General features: G+C 43.3%; 1 protein-coding gene and 1 long non-coding RNA gene across 5 annotated transcripts in view; one reads left to right on the top strand and one right to left on the bottom strand.

The window, feature by feature from the left end:
* TRIM66 (tripartite motif containing 66) overlaps positions 1-17,818 on the bottom strand; it is a 62,471-nt gene that overhangs the window by 533 nt on the left and 44,120 nt on the right. For all 4 annotated transcript variants that reach the window (XM_083755769.1, XM_083755770.1, XM_083755771.1 and 1 more), the window contains 9 exons: positions 16,419-16,691; positions 15,012-15,234; positions 10,248-10,308; positions 9,334-9,508; positions 6,359-6,642; positions 3,977-4,115; positions 3,331-3,405; positions 1,296-1,448; positions 88-300 (listed from right to left, as the gene is read on the bottom strand). In XM_083755769.1, coding sequence (XP_083611895.1) covers positions 88-300; positions 1,296-1,448; positions 3,331-3,405; positions 3,977-4,115; positions 6,359-6,642; positions 9,334-9,508; positions 10,248-10,308; positions 15,012-15,234; positions 16,419-16,691 — 1,596 coding nt within the window. The remainder of the gene's footprint in view (positions 1-87; positions 301-1,295; positions 1,449-3,330; positions 3,406-3,976; positions 4,116-6,358; positions 6,643-9,333; positions 9,509-10,247; positions 10,309-15,011; positions 15,235-16,418; positions 16,692-17,818) is intronic.
* On the top strand, positions 88-9,338 carry LOC310852370. The gene is made up of 3 exons (XR_014568087.1): positions 88-228; positions 6,363-6,493; positions 8,430-9,338. It is a non-coding gene; the product is annotated as an uncharacterized lncRNA (long non-coding RNA).

The raw sequence follows: 17,818 nt of genomic DNA, 5'->3' as shown, positions 1-17,818 counted from the left end.
TTATATTAAAAGCTGTGGAAAGAATTAGCTTTGGGGCCACTAAACAATCAAGTTTTGTTATGTTCTGTATTGCTTTTGTATTCTTACAGCGTGCCGTCGCCTTCTTTTGGGCTGGATACACTCTTGTCTGTATGAGGGCCACTGAAATCCCTTGGGAGCCACTTGGTTATTTTCATGTTCCTCTGAATCAGAGTCATCTTGCTGCACCGCGCAGAACTGCTTTTCTGGGTAAATGTCTTTTAACTTGCTTTCAAAGAATATTTCCAGGCATCGTCCAGCCTCAGCTACCTCTGAATCAGGCTGCAAGAGAAGGCATCATAATTTGTTACGACAGCATGTGGTTCACTTAGTAAGACCTGCTCTCTCTGTTGCTAGATCTATGAAACTCTTGATTTATTATTATACTCATCATTTAAAGAATTGATACAATTTACAGTTAAATAGAAAACAACCACCCAGGAGAATTATCCGGCACAGAGTGAGAAGAAAGGTCAAGGCAATGGTATATGAAAATAAATAATACTATACATTAAATAAGAATCTTTCCAAAATGTTAAATAAACCAAGGGTGAGCATGGGAAGGCTGGCTTCTTAGTGGTATTAGGAAATAAATGGAAACCAGACATTGGGAGGAAAATCAGGTTTTTTAGATTACCTATTAATGGTGAGTAAATTTCTCTAAAAGATCAAGGTGCTGAACCCTACAGAATTAGTTTTGTCGATAGCAAATATCTAAGGGCAAGCCAAATAATATTCCAAAGCCCCAGCATAGAAGGCAGGTTTTCCTGGTATGTTATCGCCATTGTTCAGGTGCAACAGACAAAGGCAGCACAAAGGCAAGGATCAGCCAGTTTAGTCAATGAGTGACAATAATCATGGGCAAGGAGGATAAATCAGGTTCCTGTCCATTCCTTTTAAATAACTTGCTATTTTTTTAAAAAAGAAAAACCTTCAAAGCAGAGGATCCTGTAAATGAAGATAATGAGAATGTAACGTAATAGAGAATAATAGATTCTCCAGCACCACCTATTGTGGTCTCTCACTCCAGAATTACTGCCAGTATTTGCATGTTTTGTCCAGGATATTGAGAAATTGCCTTTGATTAGTGGCTACTTGCTATCTTTTCTCTAGGTTGCTATTTTTTCACACTATGCTGGCAATCCTGTGTTGGGATTATTCAAAGTTAGGTTAAAGAATCAAAGCCCAAATAAAAATATTCAGAGATAGAGAGGAATAGTCACTGCCCACATTATTTGCCCAGGTGATGCAGTGAATTCTGAATTGCAAGAACTTACATAGTTGAATGTTGCACAATTCCAGAACATAAGGCGCACATCTGCTACCAGCTCATCAGCGGTGGAGTAATGCAGCTTGTTCTTTTTCTGGAGCTTTTTCCGGATGGTGGACAAGTCCATGGGCCTTTTGATGATCTGATAATAATGCCGAGCCTGTAAATAAATATCACAATCATTCTTTACAGCTAAAAGCATTCCTGTGAAGTAGGCAAGTGTTTTTTCTACCTTGAATATGTTTTAGATTCACCGTTTTGTTTTTCATACATTTTTATTTATAAATCCCTAACATCTCACAACACAATGCTATAAATAATTATGCAAAATAACTTTAACATAACCATAACAATAACAATAAAGTGCACAACAATTTACGGTACATTAAATAAGAAAATTCACAAACACAGTAAACACATCTGCTTACCCACAACCATCAGAGACTGCTTAGGCAGGGGAAAGAGCCAACCGATTTTTTTTTCTGGAGAAGTGGCAGTTGAATTACTGAGACAACTCTCTGACTCAGCAGTCCCTGATGGTTGTTGCTAAGTAGATGTATTTAATGTGTTCATGAATTTTCTCTTTAACGTGTAGTAAATAATTGTGAATTGTTTTATTTTAGATTCCTTTCCAACATGGAATATGGCTTTTTCACAGCATTTACTGGGTCAACATTTTCAATGAACTATTCAACACATCCTTATGATTCCCTTCCTGCTCAAGCGTTGTTAGCTCAGACACTATTAGCGCGTGTGCGCGCGCACACACACACACACGTACAATGATGCACAGTGGGCAAAAATTACGCTTACTTACAATGAAATGTATTTTCCATTTTGATGCCAGTTCTGGTTTGGATAAATTTTTTTTAGAACTCTTCACTGTTCTTTTTTTGTGTGCTTCTAAATAATTTTGTGTTCTCCAGAAACTTGGCCACCTCATCACTCACTACTAACTCTAGATTATTTATGAGTAAATTTAAAAGCACTGGTCTCAATACAGATCCTCCAGGGACCCCAATGATTACCTCCTTCCACTGTGAGAATTGTCAATCTGTTTCTGCTCTCTGCTTCCTGCTCTCTAACTAGTTACTGGCCCCTCGTCTTATCCCATAACTGAAAAGCTTGCTCAGGACACTTTGGTGAGGGGTTTTCTCATACTACCATTTGGTGAGATGATGCGGTGAGTCAAGCCAAGTACAGTGTTCCTTCCTCAACTGACAAACATCAGTCTTCTGATGAGATAAGATTAAAGGAGCTCAGCTTCTCCTGCTTAGGGTGGGCAGCGGCAGAATGGGTGGGAAGAGATATAATAGCACTCTACTTATGATTATAGTGACAAAACTAGAGAAGTGGAACACTTCTGAGAAAGAATTCTGTGAAGTAGAAAGTAGCTGTAGCCCACCATCTGAGCTGAGGGTGCCTCCAGACTGTCACTGTTTAGCAAGAGATTCAAGCACATACTGTAACTTAATGTCTGCACAGTTAAAATTGATTAAAGGGCTCTGTCACCCTAGTGCAGGGGTCAGCAACCCGCGGCTCCGGAGCCGCATGCGGCTCTTTTACACCTTTGCCATGGCTCCGGGGCGGATACTAGCGAGGGGAGGAGGCGCATTGTGCGCCCCGACATTCCCCACTGTGGCGGGCACTGTACTGGCTGTGACGTCGCATGGGGGCGGTGCGTGCATTAGACGTCACCTTCCCGCCCGCTGTCAGATCGCGGCTCCGAAGATATATTTGTTTTAAACGTCACAATGGTTTTGCGGCTCCCAGGTTTTTTTTCTTCGGAAACAGGTCCAAGTGGCTCTTTTTGTCTTAAAGGTTGTAGAAGAAGAAGAAGAATTGGACTTTTGCAGTTAGGAAAGTGACAAGTGTGAGATGAATGAATAACTATATAAATACCCCAAAAGCAAATCAGGAAGAATGCTCAATAAACAGGTCATCTGGAGGGTTCCTAAGATCGTTTTTTTAACCAAGCAAAGCTTCCTTCATACTGAAAAGCATAGGAAAAAGATGTGAAATTAAATTCTGGTAACACTTACCAGAGGACTGACTGGTTCATGGAATGGAAGACTCAGGTTGTTGCAGAGCAGTGAAAGTATAAGTTTCTCACACTTCTGTAAAATGTAAGTTTTAAAATTAACTTTGGTTATAAAAGAACTATATAAATACCTGCATTAATAGTTGATATTTTGGCCAGATACTTTATTTCTCAGTATTCCACTCACACCCCATTCTAAATCAGGTTTCTCTACTTGCAAAAGTTGGAGAAACCCTTGGCTAATTTTCACTAAGCATACCGTATATTACCATTCCAAAAAGCACAAGTTTCTGTTTCATTTGCATTGCTATAGTCCAACATTATAGCAATTATATTAATTTTTTAAAATCTCTTAAATAAATTTTGTATACCGCTGAATTGTAGAAAACCTCAAATTTTTGATATAAACTATATGCTTCCCCCTCTATCCTCTCCACCCTCCCTGCCCCCAAAACTGGAATGTGTAATTTGGTCCTGACTTACGTTCAGTGTAGATGGAGTCTACTGTATTTTACTTCACATTTTTATTCTGTGTAGTTTTCCTTGGGGCATTTGCACATATTGTAGAGACAATGTACATGTCTGGGAAAGGAGGGCTCAAACACTACTCAAACATGTTTATATGCTTCTGTTGATACTGGACTTACCTTCTGATCATAGTCGTCAAGGCCATAAAGTACTCTTGCTGGCATTAGCGTGTTACTGTAGCTAAAACGTGTATTTTCACAGTCATATGCAACCTCTGGCTTCTCCACATTGCGACAAAGCGTGCACACCCATTCGCCTCTGGAGCACAGAAGGAAAATACAACATCAGATTGTTGCTGTAGATCACTGGTCCTTGAATTTATATGCCAATGGCAGATGCCTAAGAGGAAGCCTTAACACCATGTTGGAGAACAATTCTCCTTTCCTGGTCACCTCAGGCAGAAGAAGCCCATTTTGATGGATTGTGTGTTTTCTTTATCAATGTGTTTAATTGAGTACAGGCGTGGATGCAACAAACAAACAGCAGGAGTTGAGAAAAGAAGCTTTGATTAAGTTATTTTTAACAACCACTAGACTGCAGTAATTGGGGGGGAGACATGAACAAACACAGGAAGTCTCTTCTACTGCTCCTCTACCTTGCTATCTTCAATATTTGACATGGTTTTCATCACAGACAAGAATTACAACGCATGACTTCCCACTGTGTTAGTTTCTTAGGCGTTCCATACCTAACATGAATCAAGTTCTCTGGTTTCTTCAAAATCCCCCAAAACAAATTACTGTAAAGGAAAAGATGCCAATATATGGATATTATGTGTGTCCCTATGCATGTAGCATATAGCATGGGAAGAACTGTAGCTCTGTGGTAAAAAAAAAATCTTTGCACACAGGTTCAATCCTGGGAAATAGTCCTGATTGAAAACCTAAAGAGTTACTGTTAGTTAGTATAGATCGTGCTGAGCTAGATGGAACAATGTTCTGACCTGGTATGATGATTGCACCTCCCCCCCCCCCATCCATGCTATATCAGATTATTTCAGGGTGGATTACAGTCAACAAAATGACAATACAACATAAACAATAAAGGTAAAAGGTAAAGGTAAAGGTACCCCTGCCCGTACGGGCCAGTCTTGACAGACTCTGGGGTTGTGCGCCCATCTCACTCAAGAGGCCAGGGGCCAGCGCTGTCCGGAGACACTTCCGGGTCACGTGGCCAGCATGACATCGCTGCTCTGGCGAGCCAGAGCCACACACGGAAACGCCGTTTACCTTCCCGCTGGTAAGCGGTCCCTATTTATCTACTTGCACCCGGAGGTGCTTTCGAACTGCTAGGTTGGCAGGTGCTGGGACCGAGCAACGGGAGTGCACCCCGCCGCAGGGATTCGAACCGCCGACCTTTCGATCGGCAAGTCCTAGGCGCTGAGGCTTTAACCCACAGCGCCACCTGCGTCCCTAACATAAACAATAAAACCTTCTAAAAATTAATACACCCCACAAAATCCAATAATCAGCAGAAAAAGCAACATAAACAGCTCAAATAAAACAGTAGCTAATTTCGCCAAATGTTTGAGTGTATAGACAGGACTTAACTTGGCACCAAACAAAGCCAATGATGGTGCCAGCACAGCTCCTTAGGGGAAGACATGACACACCCAGGAAACTATAGTGGAGAATATGCACTCTTTCACCTCCACATAGCACACATCTCCCACAGGTGGGACACATAGGAAAAAACCTCTCCAGCAGATCTTTATGCCTAGGTAAATATAGGGAAAGGCTCACCCTCAAACATCCAAGTCACAAGGCATTCAGGGCTTTAAATGTCATCACTAAACACCTTGAATTTGGGCTGGAAATGTATTAGCTGACAGTTCCTTTAAAACTGGTGTTTATATCCTGCCCTTCCTCTCCAAGCTCAAAGACTGAGGAGCCTTTATGTTTTAGCAAAGCATTGCCAGGTTATCAACTTTGTAAGATTAGAGAGACCTTGAGCTGTTTCTTGTTCTTGCCATTTTCACCATTTGAAGATCACTGAACACAGGCCTCTCTGAGATGGAAGATGCACCTCCTGGCTGCCTAATGTCACTTACATACCAGTAGCCTCCAAATGTCTGCACCCAAGTCCCAAGATATCCTGTTCATCCTGTGAGCACTAACTGGGAGCAGGACACTTTTCAAATACAGTGGTACCCCTAGTTACGAACTTAATTCATTCCGGAGGTCTGTTCTTAACCTGAAGCTATTCTTAACTACAGGCAGGCTTTCGCTAATGGGGCTTCTTGCTGCCACTGCACCGCTGGCACACGATTTCCATTCTCATCCTGGGGCAAAGTTCTAAACTCAAGATAACTCTAAGAATAGTAGAGTTTGTAACCTGAAGCATTTGTAACCTGAGGCACTTGTAACTCAAGCTACCACTGTAGTAAGCATCCAACCTGAAAAGAACCACTGAAAGCCATATATGAAACCTGAGTGCGTAGCACAAAGTGGATGAAACATACACCAAATGGAGCAGATATTTCATGTGCTATATGTACTCACACAGGAAAGCTGAGCAAGGCAGGAACATGGCATGAAAGATGGAACACCTTTGGGCAGTAATCACAGCACAATAGCTCTCCTCCATTCAAACAAACCGCACAGAAGTCCTCGTTCTCAATCGGGTGGTCTTCCTGGGTAAGCACAGATTTTTTCATACTATTACTGAGCCTGTGATCTACAGAAGGATGCAACACTGGCTCTGTCAGTTGACTTGTGGGGATTCTCCTTTCCTCCGTGTTCTCAGGCTTGAGATTATGTCTTTCAAGTGGATTTCCTTGATTGACCTAGGATGAAAAGTAAAATCTAAATTAAAGCAGCCTACAATTTTCACATGCAACATTTGAAATAGTACAGAAGATTAAATGCAGTGAATAAACGCCTCAAGGAAAGCAGCCTTTACTGCATTCACAATTGAGGATTCCTATCTCACAGTTTCTCTGTAACGCATAGCACATTAAGTGCAGTAATTCCCTCAAATGATATGGTTTGGGGCGGGGAGCTCTAACCAAGATGTCAAGTATATTTGCATTGTCCCCAGTTACATTCATTAAAAATTATGCCCGAAGCTTTAATTGGTTTAATCAATAGATTAACCAACTAATTAGTGAAACTGAGATTTTGTAGCTTGAATGGCAGCATGACCTTCAGAATAGCAGAGCCCCTTCTTCCCGTGCCAGATATATTGGAAAAGAAATGTTAAAATGTACCCTCATTCCAGTTTGAAGCCAAACCTAGAAGACGTTTAGATAACTTTTGATAAGTGGTGGGATATAAATTATATAAGTAATTTTTTAAAAATGCCTTTCACCTTGAAAACACCACAATGTTTCTTCTAGCACTGTGAATAGCAGACAATAGACAGATTGTGCTCAGTTGAAATCAATATTGCTAATGTCTTTTCAATCTAAATCTTTCTCAATACCAGTGGAATGTAATCTGCACATTTTTAAAGTGGTTTCAACTCTGGCATTTTGTTTGAATAGCATTTTCCCTCCTCTGGTTCCAATTTCCATGGTCAGTGGAAGCTTCTGTTTATTACACTGTATGTTCTCTTACTCACAAAAAAACTAGCCCCTTCTTCAATATTTTGGCTCCTATACTGAAGTCCTGGTAATATGCAAATATATTGACATTTAATCAACCAATCAGTACTGTATAAATCCAGATGATTAAGCAGTTTCAAAAGGCTTAAATTGGTTGATAGCCACAATCCCAAACGATATTCCTGAGAAATGTAATGTATCTGTTAATCAATCTGTTGTTGTTGTTGTTGTTGTTGTTGTTGTTGTTGTTGTTGTACCACCCTTCATCTGCAGATCTCAGGGCAGTACACAACATAAAATTACAATGTTGAAATTACAAAAAATAAAAATAAGAACAAAACCAAAACAATAATCCCCCTCCCATAACACATTTAAAAGGGTATAGGATGTTAATTAGCCCAAGGCCTGGTTGTAGATGAACGTTTTCGCTTGGCACCTAGATGTGCATGAAGTCCCCCTACGGTTAAAGACAAGGTCCACTGAATCCAGCAGAAGGAAATGTAGTCCGCAACAAGGTTGGTGCTGAGGATTCAGCCTTCATTCTAAAGACCCGAATTTTTACACTCATCACCTTGCATCCAAAAGTGTTTGAAGCTATACTGTGTGAACAAATACCTGTCTACACTACCTGCAAAAACCAGCTGAGTTTTCCTGGCTCTCCCTGAACCCAATCCACCCAAACAAATGCCAGGATCTATATCAACTAGACAGGTTTAGATGTTTCTTAACAGATGTTCATGAAACTACAATTCACAATATTCCATGGATTAGGTAACACACTGTAAAACCTAAGTACATCTTTCCCCAATGATCAGTTTATACCACTGTTAATGAGATATTTAGCACCCTTTGAGTAGCACAACAGTTTTTCTATGCATATTGCATGCGAAATGTTTTAGTAGAGGATGATTCTGCTTCCACTTAAACAGAAATGCTTTGCATCAGTTTCAAAGTTTTTTATTACTTAAACAGAGCAAAACAGATAAACTTTAAATTTTTTAAAATGCTGTTTATTTTTTTCATTACAGGGAGAACTCCTATGCAGAGATCACCCCAGAGAAAACACTTGGAAGTGGGTGTAAGATAAAAGTGTCAGCAGGTCCTATAGAAAGTCAAGTCACCTGATGCCAACTCAATGAATTTTTTCTACTAGTGCAATGTTTAGCACTAGCTCAAGGGGATCCCCCCCCCTCCTCTTGTCCCCTTGCACACTCCCTTTGCCTTCCTCAAATCTACTCTAGAGAGTTGGGGAATAAAACAGAACAGATTTAGGGGGAATGTAGGGGGAGAAAGGGAGAATGTTCTGTTGTGCACAGAGAAATTCTGGCGCGGATGGAACGTTCACCTTAGTGCTCCATTGAATACAACCCAGCAATTATCAAAGAAAGGTTTCACTTGTTGTGTACTGCTGTTCTGATAAACATCGAGGGCAGGAATAGACTTGAAGTCCATTGTCTCCCATTCACACAAGCGCTCTTAGTACTTTCAGCTTTCGTTAAGAATAGTGCAGGGAACCACCTATTCTTTTCTCTGCAGCATCCCACACTACTTGCCACTGCCAGTACAGTCTATTTCTTTCTGGAAGGAAGATGCTTCCAGCTTTTGACCTACATACAGTGTTTTTGTTTCTGTATATTTTCCCCTAACAGCAGCTTGAGATGGGGGATTTAGGTCAGGGAAATGGCATGGGGAAAAGCTTACCCCTGTCCCCAGTGCTGAAGTTCTGAACTACTTCAGGGGCCTCTGCAGCTGCTCATAAGTAAACATGAAGGCATCAAGAGATATGATCACAGATCTTACTTGTCACTCGTAGTCTGGCCCTAAGTATATTCAAATCTGCTGGTCAAAGGTATCAGTGAATTTGAATGTGTCAGGGTAAAATAGAAGCAATGCCAAACAGCAACCAAACCAGCTGAATTGAGCTGAGCTTACCTTAATAGCCATGCTTGAAGACTGAGTACCACATTCAATTATCAGCAAGAAAGTTCCATCATGTTCACTCTTCTGTGGTTGCAGTTTAAATACTGGAAGTTCTCCAGACTCTGAGTTGCATATCTTCAGTCGTTCCAGTCGCACATAAGGGACTTTTACCTCTTTGGCACAAGCTCTAAGAACAAGGTTAAAGAGTGGATTGACGTCATCAGTGCTATTAAGAATCATCCCTCCATTCCACCTCTGTTAATATACCATATGTTTTCACAGGTTCCCTTGTATTTTTAGATGTCTAATCAAAATGTTCTAATATGATGTTATTAATACATCTGAAATTTCAAGAATGGGCTTTCATACTTCATAATGCAGGATCAACAAATTTTCACATATGAATGGGAGTTGTAGGCACATTTCTGTGTACAAGGGTCTTCCTATGTTGTTGTTGTTGTTATTTAAATTTGTATACCATCCTTCATCCAAAGATCCCAGGGTGATTCACAACAGAATCCCCACAGGCTCCCTCACCATTGGAAAGTCAGACCTACGATTGTTTCAACCTAAGTTGAAACAATAAAACTCACCAGTAAAACTCACAGAATTGAGATGAAAATTAATGGGTTCGTTTTACACCAATTGCTCCGCAGACAACAATAATAATGTCATTATGTTGTTTTTAAAGTGATACCTTACTTCACAGATTGACACATTAATTTCACAGAATACTAATATATTTGTTGAAGTGCATTGAGGATTGTGGTGAAAACTCATTTTATCGTAATTTGTTCTAGATCCTTCTCACATCTGGAATTACTTAATTTAACTGAGCTATTACAACAAATGTGATTTATATTCCTTTCTAAGAGGGGGAAAAAGGATTCAATTTCTTAATGCTACACTTTCAAATTCGGTGTTACCTCTTGCTCTGATTACTTTTAATTTCCATATCAAAACGTTCCTCTTCGCAGTTATGGCAGTCTGCAAGAAAAGAAAATGAATAAAATATTTGGTGGTCTTATCCTAAGGGAAAGTTATATGTGGAATGCATGGCCTCCTTTGAACTTTGTATTGGTATGCACTAAACACAACATTCTGTTCAGACCCCTATTTGGGATTTTGTAAAACAGCCCACTTATGCCCTCAAGATCCCAATTTGAAGGCTGCCTGGTTTGGCTTTCTCTCCTCTCCCTTCACTATTAGGAAATATAAAATGGCTGTGACTCCCTCCCACCCTTTTGACTGTAGTCAAATCTGCATGTACAGTTGCCCCTCTAAATGATTATTTTTTTCTTTTTGAAGAACCATATATAACTTATTAATTTTGTCCAAAATTGAATTAAATTTGCCTGCAAGGTCACCTCTTCTGAGGGCATGAATTATGCCAAGGTTTTTTTAAAGGACAGCTGCAGTGGTTGACCTGAAAGAGCAGCTATTATGGCGTTGGAGTAGGTGAAAAAAGGATTGCTCCTAGTGGTATGTTGGCAACTGGTTTGAAAACTGCAGACACAAGAGAGGTATCCCTCTTACTCCCCACATTCCCATTCTATATGCTTTGGTTCTGCAAAGCTGTTCCCTTCCCCAAAGCACCAGGATTGGACAACACTAAAATCATTATCTCTGCTAGACCTGTCAGTCATGACAAGAGCTGTTTTTCCGTCCTCACTCTGTTGCTTGTTCTTTCCTATCACCCCATCCTGGCATTGGGAAGCTAATTAATTTTGCTTTAAGCAGACACTTGCCAGCAACATTTTTAATGACTACGGGGGCAATCCAAACTCCCTCTCAAGCCACCATATGATGAAAGAGGGGTCAATGCAAGGCTGTCTCCAGAATGCTCTGTCCCATGTCAAGTCCTGTTTTCCACTGGCAGCACTTCTGCCCCACATTTGGCAGGCAGAAGGAGGAACACCACAGCAGCAGAGTGATACTGGTGTTACTTTTGAAGCACAGGCTAGCGGGAGACCAACAGAGTCTGCCAGAGACTGCCAGAGAGACACCTCAACCCAATCCAGAAGTCCACCGGCCTGGCACAAAAGGGATTTGGGGTTGCTGGGCAGAGTGCAAAGGTACCACAAAGTGCTTCAGGGATCTCAGCTTTGATTCATGCTGCCTTGTAGAAATCCCAGTTCACTTCTGACAAGCCCCAAATGTCTACAAGGCATCCCACCTTGGAGCACAGGATTCACTGAATCTGATGCACATCACTATTTTGTACTATATTAACTGAAGAATCAAAAAGAGCTGGAGGAGGGAGAATCCCAGACAGGTGAACTGTCAAATCCAAAGCTCTGCCTCCCTTATGCTGGCAGGGCAGAGAGCAGCCTGGTGTTTCTCCATTTCATGGTTTCCTTTGGGGGCCAATGTCTCCCCCCCTCCCAATTTTCCCTTCCACCGGTCTCAAAAGGTCACTCTCTGTTAACATGGGCAAGTATTGTGGATGCCAAAGAGAACAAGCAAGGAAACTGTAGTCAGTTTTGTGATTCAGCTTGGCAACAGAATGAATTACTTCCAGAAAGAGCTGTGTTTTGTCTGTTGCAGCAAAAAAATTACTACAAAAAACAGAAGGAACCTTAAACATTAACAGATTTATTATAATAATAATAATAATAATTTATTATTTGTACCCCGCCCATCTGGTTGGGTTTCCCCAGCCACTCTGGGCGGCTTCCAACAAAGGTAAAAGATACACTGAAATGTCACATATTAAAAACTTCCCTGAACAGGGCTGCCTTCAGATGTCTTCTGAATGTCAGGTAGATGTTTATCGCTTTGACATCTGATGGGAGGGCATTCCACAGGGCGGGCGCCACTACCGAGAAGGCCCTCTGCCTGGTTCCCTGTAACTTGGCCTCTCGCAGTGAGGGAACCGCCAGAAGGCCCTCAGAGCTGGACCTCAGTGTCCGGGCAGAACGATGGGGGAGGAGACGCTCCTTCAGATATACTGGACCGAGGCCGTTTAGGGCTTTAAAGGTCAGCACCAACACTTTGAATTGTGCTCGGAAACGTACTGGGAGCCAATGTAGGTCTTTCAAGACCGGTGTTATATGGTCTCGGCGGCTGCTCCCAGTCACCAGTCTAGCTGCCGCATTCTGGATTAGTTGTAGTTTCCGGGTCACCTTCAAAGGTAGCCCCACGTAGAGCGCATTGCAGTAGTCCAAGCGGGAGATAACCAGAGCATGTACCACTCTGGCAAGATAGTCTGCAGACAGATAGGGTCTCAGCCTACGTACCAGATGGAGCTGGTACACAGCTGCCCTGGATACAGATTTGACCTGTGCCTCCATGGACAGCTGTGAGTCCAAAATGACTCCCAGGCTGCGCACCTGGTCCTTCAGGGGCACAGTTACCCCATTCAGGACCAGGGAATCCTCCACACCTGCCCGCCTCCTGTCCCCCAAAAACAGTACTTCTGTCTTGTCAGGATTCAACCTCAATCTGTTAGCCGCCATCCATCCTCCAACCGCTTCCAGACACTCACACAGGACCTTCACCGCCTTCACTGGTTCTGATTTAAAAGAGAGGTAGAGCTGGGTATCATCTGCATACTGATGAACACCCAGCCCAAACCTCCTGATGATCTCTCCCAGTGGCTGCATGTAAATGTTGAAAAGCATGGGGGAGAGGACAGAACCCTGAGTGAGCGGCCAGGGGTCTGAACACTCATCCCCCCCCCACCACTTTCTGAACACGGCCCAGGAGGAAGGAGCGGAACCACTGTATGACAGTGCCCCCAGCTCCCAGCCCCTCAAGACGGTCCAGAAGGATGTTATGGTCGATGGTATCAAACGCCGCTGAGAGATCCAGCAGAACTAGGAAACAGCTCTCACCTTTGTCCCTAGCCCGCCGGAGATCATCAACCAGTGCGACCAAGGCAGTTTCAGTCCCATGATGAGGCCTGAATCCCGACTGGAAGGGATCCAAATGGTCCGCTTCTTCCAGGCGTGCCTGGAGTTGTTCAGCAACCACTCGCTCAATCACCTTGCCCAAGAATGGAAGGTTTGAGACTGGGCAATAATTGGCCATCGTGGCCGCATCTAAAGATGTTTTTTTAAGAAGCGGTTTAATAACCGCCTCTTTCAGCGGGTCTGGGAAGGCTCCCTCACGGAGGGAAGCATTCACCACCCCACGAAGCCCATCGCCCAGTCCTTCCCGGCTAGCTTTTATAAGCCAGGATGGGCAAGGATCCAGGAGACAGGTGGTTGGCTTCACTCGTCCAAGCAGCCTGTCCACATCCTCGGAGGTAACAGATTGGAATTGATCCCACACAACTTGACTAGACAGGACTCTAGCACTCTCCCGCCCCGGCCCTGCTCCCACGGTGGAGTCTACTTCTTCCCGAATTTGAGCGATTTTATCTGCAAAAAACTTTGCAAAATCATTGCAGGAGAACATGTGGCCCTTACTGGGCCCTGATGTTGCAGGTGGTTCCGCTAAATTGTGAACCACCTGAAAGAGTCTCCTGCTGCTGTTTTCTGCAGATGCAATAGAGGCGGTGAAGAAAATCTTCTTCGCCGTCGCTATCGCCACTTGGTAGGCTCGACGTTGAGCTCTAACCTGTGTCCGGTCAGATTCGGAATGAGTTATCCACCACCGGCGCTCTAGCCGTCTCTACGATTGTTTCATTGCCCTCAGATCCGTGGAAAACCATGGGGCTCTCCGGGCTCCATGCAATCGGAGAGGGCGCTTCGGAGCCAAACAGTCAATAGCCCTGGTTAACTCCACATTCCAGCGGGCCACCAGGGAATCGGCTGAAAGGCCATCAACATGGGATAAAGCATCCCCTACCACTCTCTGGAAACCATTTGGATCCATTAAGTGGCGGGGGCGGACCATCCGAATCGGTCCTACCTCCCTGCAGAGGGGATGGGTCGCAGAGAAGTCCAGTTGCACCAGGAAGTGATCTGACCATGGCACTTCTTTCATTTTGCTTTTACTTAGTGTCAGATCACCAACATCCATAGAGGTAAACACCAGGTCCAAGGCATGTCCGTGGCTATGGGTTGGGCCAGACTTATTCAGGGACAGCCCCATGGAGGCCATGCTTTCCACGAAGTCCCGAGCGGCCCCTTGTAAGGTCGTGTCGGCATGGATGTTAAAACCCCCTAGGACAACCAAGCTAGGTGTCTCCAGGAGAACATCCGCCACGACCTGAAGCAGCTCGGGCAGGGAATCCTTGGTGCAGCGGGGAGGTCGGTACACCAAAAGGAATCCTGTACTGCCCCTATTGCCCAACTTCCAGAACATGCACTCGGAAAACCGTGTCTTCCCAATAGGACGCCTGGTGCAAACTAATGACTTCCTAAAAATCACTGCAACCCCTCCTTATTATTGCATAAGCCCTTGTTGAAGCATGATTTAATCCTAAATTTGTAACCATATAAACATATGAGGGGGCACATACGGAAATGAGGTCATACAGGAATGAAATTGTCTTTTTGCATTTCATTTCCCTCTGATCTCATCTACATATTTCCACACGCAGGCCATAATGCCAAGTTAGGATTACATTTCATGGATCTGATTAAACAGACTGTGATCTACGAAAGCTTGTGCCATAATAAATGTGGAAGTCTTGAAGGTGCCACACAAGCTAATTGCAGCAACGGCAACCCTGAAATGACCGCACTATGCAGTGGAACGGATTTTAAAAGCCAAAGGAAGATAAAAGAAAAACCTCATACCTTCAATATGTTTTGGTTGTGGAGTAACTGGCTGCATGCAGGAAGCATTGCTGATAAGTATGGGAGGGGAGGCACATGGCTGCGTCTTCTTCACTGAAAGATTAATAGGCTCTTCCAGAATATTTTGCATGGGAAGAGATAACTCACTGATGTCTTTGGACTGAGAAGCAACAGAATCACTTCCAAGAGGGTAGGTCATGGAGCTGAATTCTTCGTTCTCCAGCTTGCAAAAAAAAAGGGGGGAAGGTTTGAGGAAAAAAATATTGAAATATACAAACTTAATCAATCTCAAGAAAAGAATTACATTGTTGAAGATTGTTGCTTTGTCGCACTCTTATTTCCACACAGAGGCTGGGATCCAAAAAGCTATTTTAGGCATGCTCAACAGAACCTTTGAACCACTGATCCACATGCCATATTGCAAACAAGGTTTTGAGAAGAGGCACATGCAATTTCATGAGTCTGTATGTGACATGAAGGTAAAGGTAAAGGTAAAGGTACCCCTGCCCGTACGGGCCAGTCTTGACAGACTCTGGGGTTGTGCGCCCATCTCACTTAAGAGGCCAGGGGCCAGCGCTGTCCGGAGACACTTCCGGGTCACGTGGCCAGCGTGACATCGCTGCTCTGGCGAGCCAGAGCCGCACACGGAAACGCCGTTTACCTTCCCGCTGGTAAGCGGTCCCTATTTATCTACTTGCACCTGGAGGTGCTTTCGAACTGCTAGGTTGGCAGGCGCTGGGACCGAGCAGCGGGAGCGCACCCCGCCGCAGGGATTCGAACCGCCGACCTTTCGATCGGCAAGTCCTAGGCGCTGAGGCTTTAACTCACAGCGCCACCTGCGTCCCATATGTGACATGAAGAGAGGTTGTTAAATAAACACAAGTCCCCTCAGGCTAGTAGCTCCTTTGGAGCTAGTAGTCCCACGGTTCTCTGAATCCATGCCAGAGATTTAGCCCAGGCAGCATGCAATATATATATGCATAAGCCACGTTTGTACCATACATTTTAAACACTATCTTGTTACTTTAGACAGTCATGGGTTCCTCTGAAGTGTTCTGGGAGCTGTAGTTTGTTGAGGGTGTTTGTTAAGAGCTGTAGTTTGTTAATAAGACCCAGAGAAGTTTAACAATATCTCTGTCCACAGGGAACACTAGGAGTTGTAATTCTGTGAGGGAAATAGGGGTCTCCAGGTCAGCCATGCAGTCTGCGCTGGAGCAAGCAGCTCAAATTTCTTTACACTGAGCTTCTCAGGTAGATTGAAAGGGAACAAAGGCATGATTACTTAGTCCCTCCCAAGGTGAGCTAAGCCCGGCAGGACTTTATGGTCTCAAACCCTTTATGCATTCATTAGACTTAAGCATATTGCTTATATGAGGCTGGTTATCCCACAGAATCAACAGTCCTTACCTTGCACACTGCGCTCCCCAGGGGCACACCACCGGTTGCTAAGTGGCTAAGAGCATCAGAGTTCAGGTCATTTGTAGTTCTATCCAAAGCCAGGCTGTAACTGGGCAAAACTTCAGGCTGCACGTCAGAGGTATATGGCATACTTTGGGGCTGACCGGATGTTACAGTGGATATTTCTTTTGCCTGTGAATCAACTGATTTGGAGACCCTTGCTGAAGACAACTCCATGTCTAAAGCATTTGAAAAGCCCACAATGTTCAGTGAAGCTGACCGCTGAAAAAGAAGACAATGTGTAGGTTGATGTGCATGCAGATCTAATTTTTTTGATGTGGACATAAAGGCTCATCCATATTGTCATGGACATTAAGTGCCTAATTCCATCACTTTCTTTGTATTTTGTGGAAGCTTGTGCTGTCAGTCCTACAGGTCTTTCACAATTACATTTTACCTATTCCACAACCTTCTGAATCTGTGTTCCTATTTCCACTGAAAACACTCAAGGACTGCTGTGGGCAGGATTCCTATGTTGCACAGGGTTGGACTAGATGACTCTCAGAGTCCCAACTCTACAATTATATGACTCTATGCTATGGTGCTCTATGGTAATCAACTCTATGGTAATGAACCCCCAGATTCAGAGATTAGTCTTGGAGCCTTCAGCTTTAATTTTGTTGGTGATACAGACAGATAGACAGACAGATAGATGGATGGATAGATGAATTCTTGGGTGCCAAGATCCAAGTCTGGGGCAAGTACTCTTTGGACAGAGATCCCCAACAGAGTTTTAAAGTCACAAAATATGCAGCAAAGTAAAACATGGAAATATAGGCTGTTAGTCCTTTATACCCTTCCAGGTGAGTTACAAAATTTCTTTCTTCCTCTGGCATAGGAAACGACCACAAGTTTGGCAAGTTAAAAATTGATTTACTTACAAACTCTTCAAAGGTCAGATTCATGTGCTTTTCTTCACATCAGTCAGAAAAGTTGCAAAGGCAATAAAAGTTCATAGAGCTAAACCTGGCAGGACAGCTTACTCTATGTTCTTAACCCCTTCATGCTTTAACTAGACATAAGCATGTTGGTTATATGAGGCTGGTTATTCCACAAATTTCCCATTTCATTCTAATAGAAAGGCCTGTTTTTTCCCTGCAAGCTACCAGGAAAGAAGAGTGCTTCTGAACCCAATGCAGACTGCTCTTATCTTACTGTTGAAACACAGTGTCTGGATTCCATATTTCTGGAGTCAGAAGGCTAGAGCTTCTGGATGCCAAAGATTGAGGGTACCAGCAGGAGCAAAGTTTGGAGTAGTATCCAGAGATCCCATGCTTATTGCTATCTCATGATTGAGCCATTCACATAGACTGGTCTGATCTTATTCCCAAAGACTCTGTGGAAATACT

The sequence above is a fragment of the Podarcis gaigeae genome (assembly GCF_964106915.1).
Source record: "Podarcis gaigeae genome assembly, chromosome: 1".
Taxonomy (NCBI): domain Eukaryota; kingdom Metazoa; phylum Chordata; class Lepidosauria; order Squamata; family Lacertidae; genus Podarcis; species Podarcis gaigeae.
Note: the sequence above shows the minus strand (reverse complement) of the source record. Positions and strands in the feature narration are given on the sequence as shown.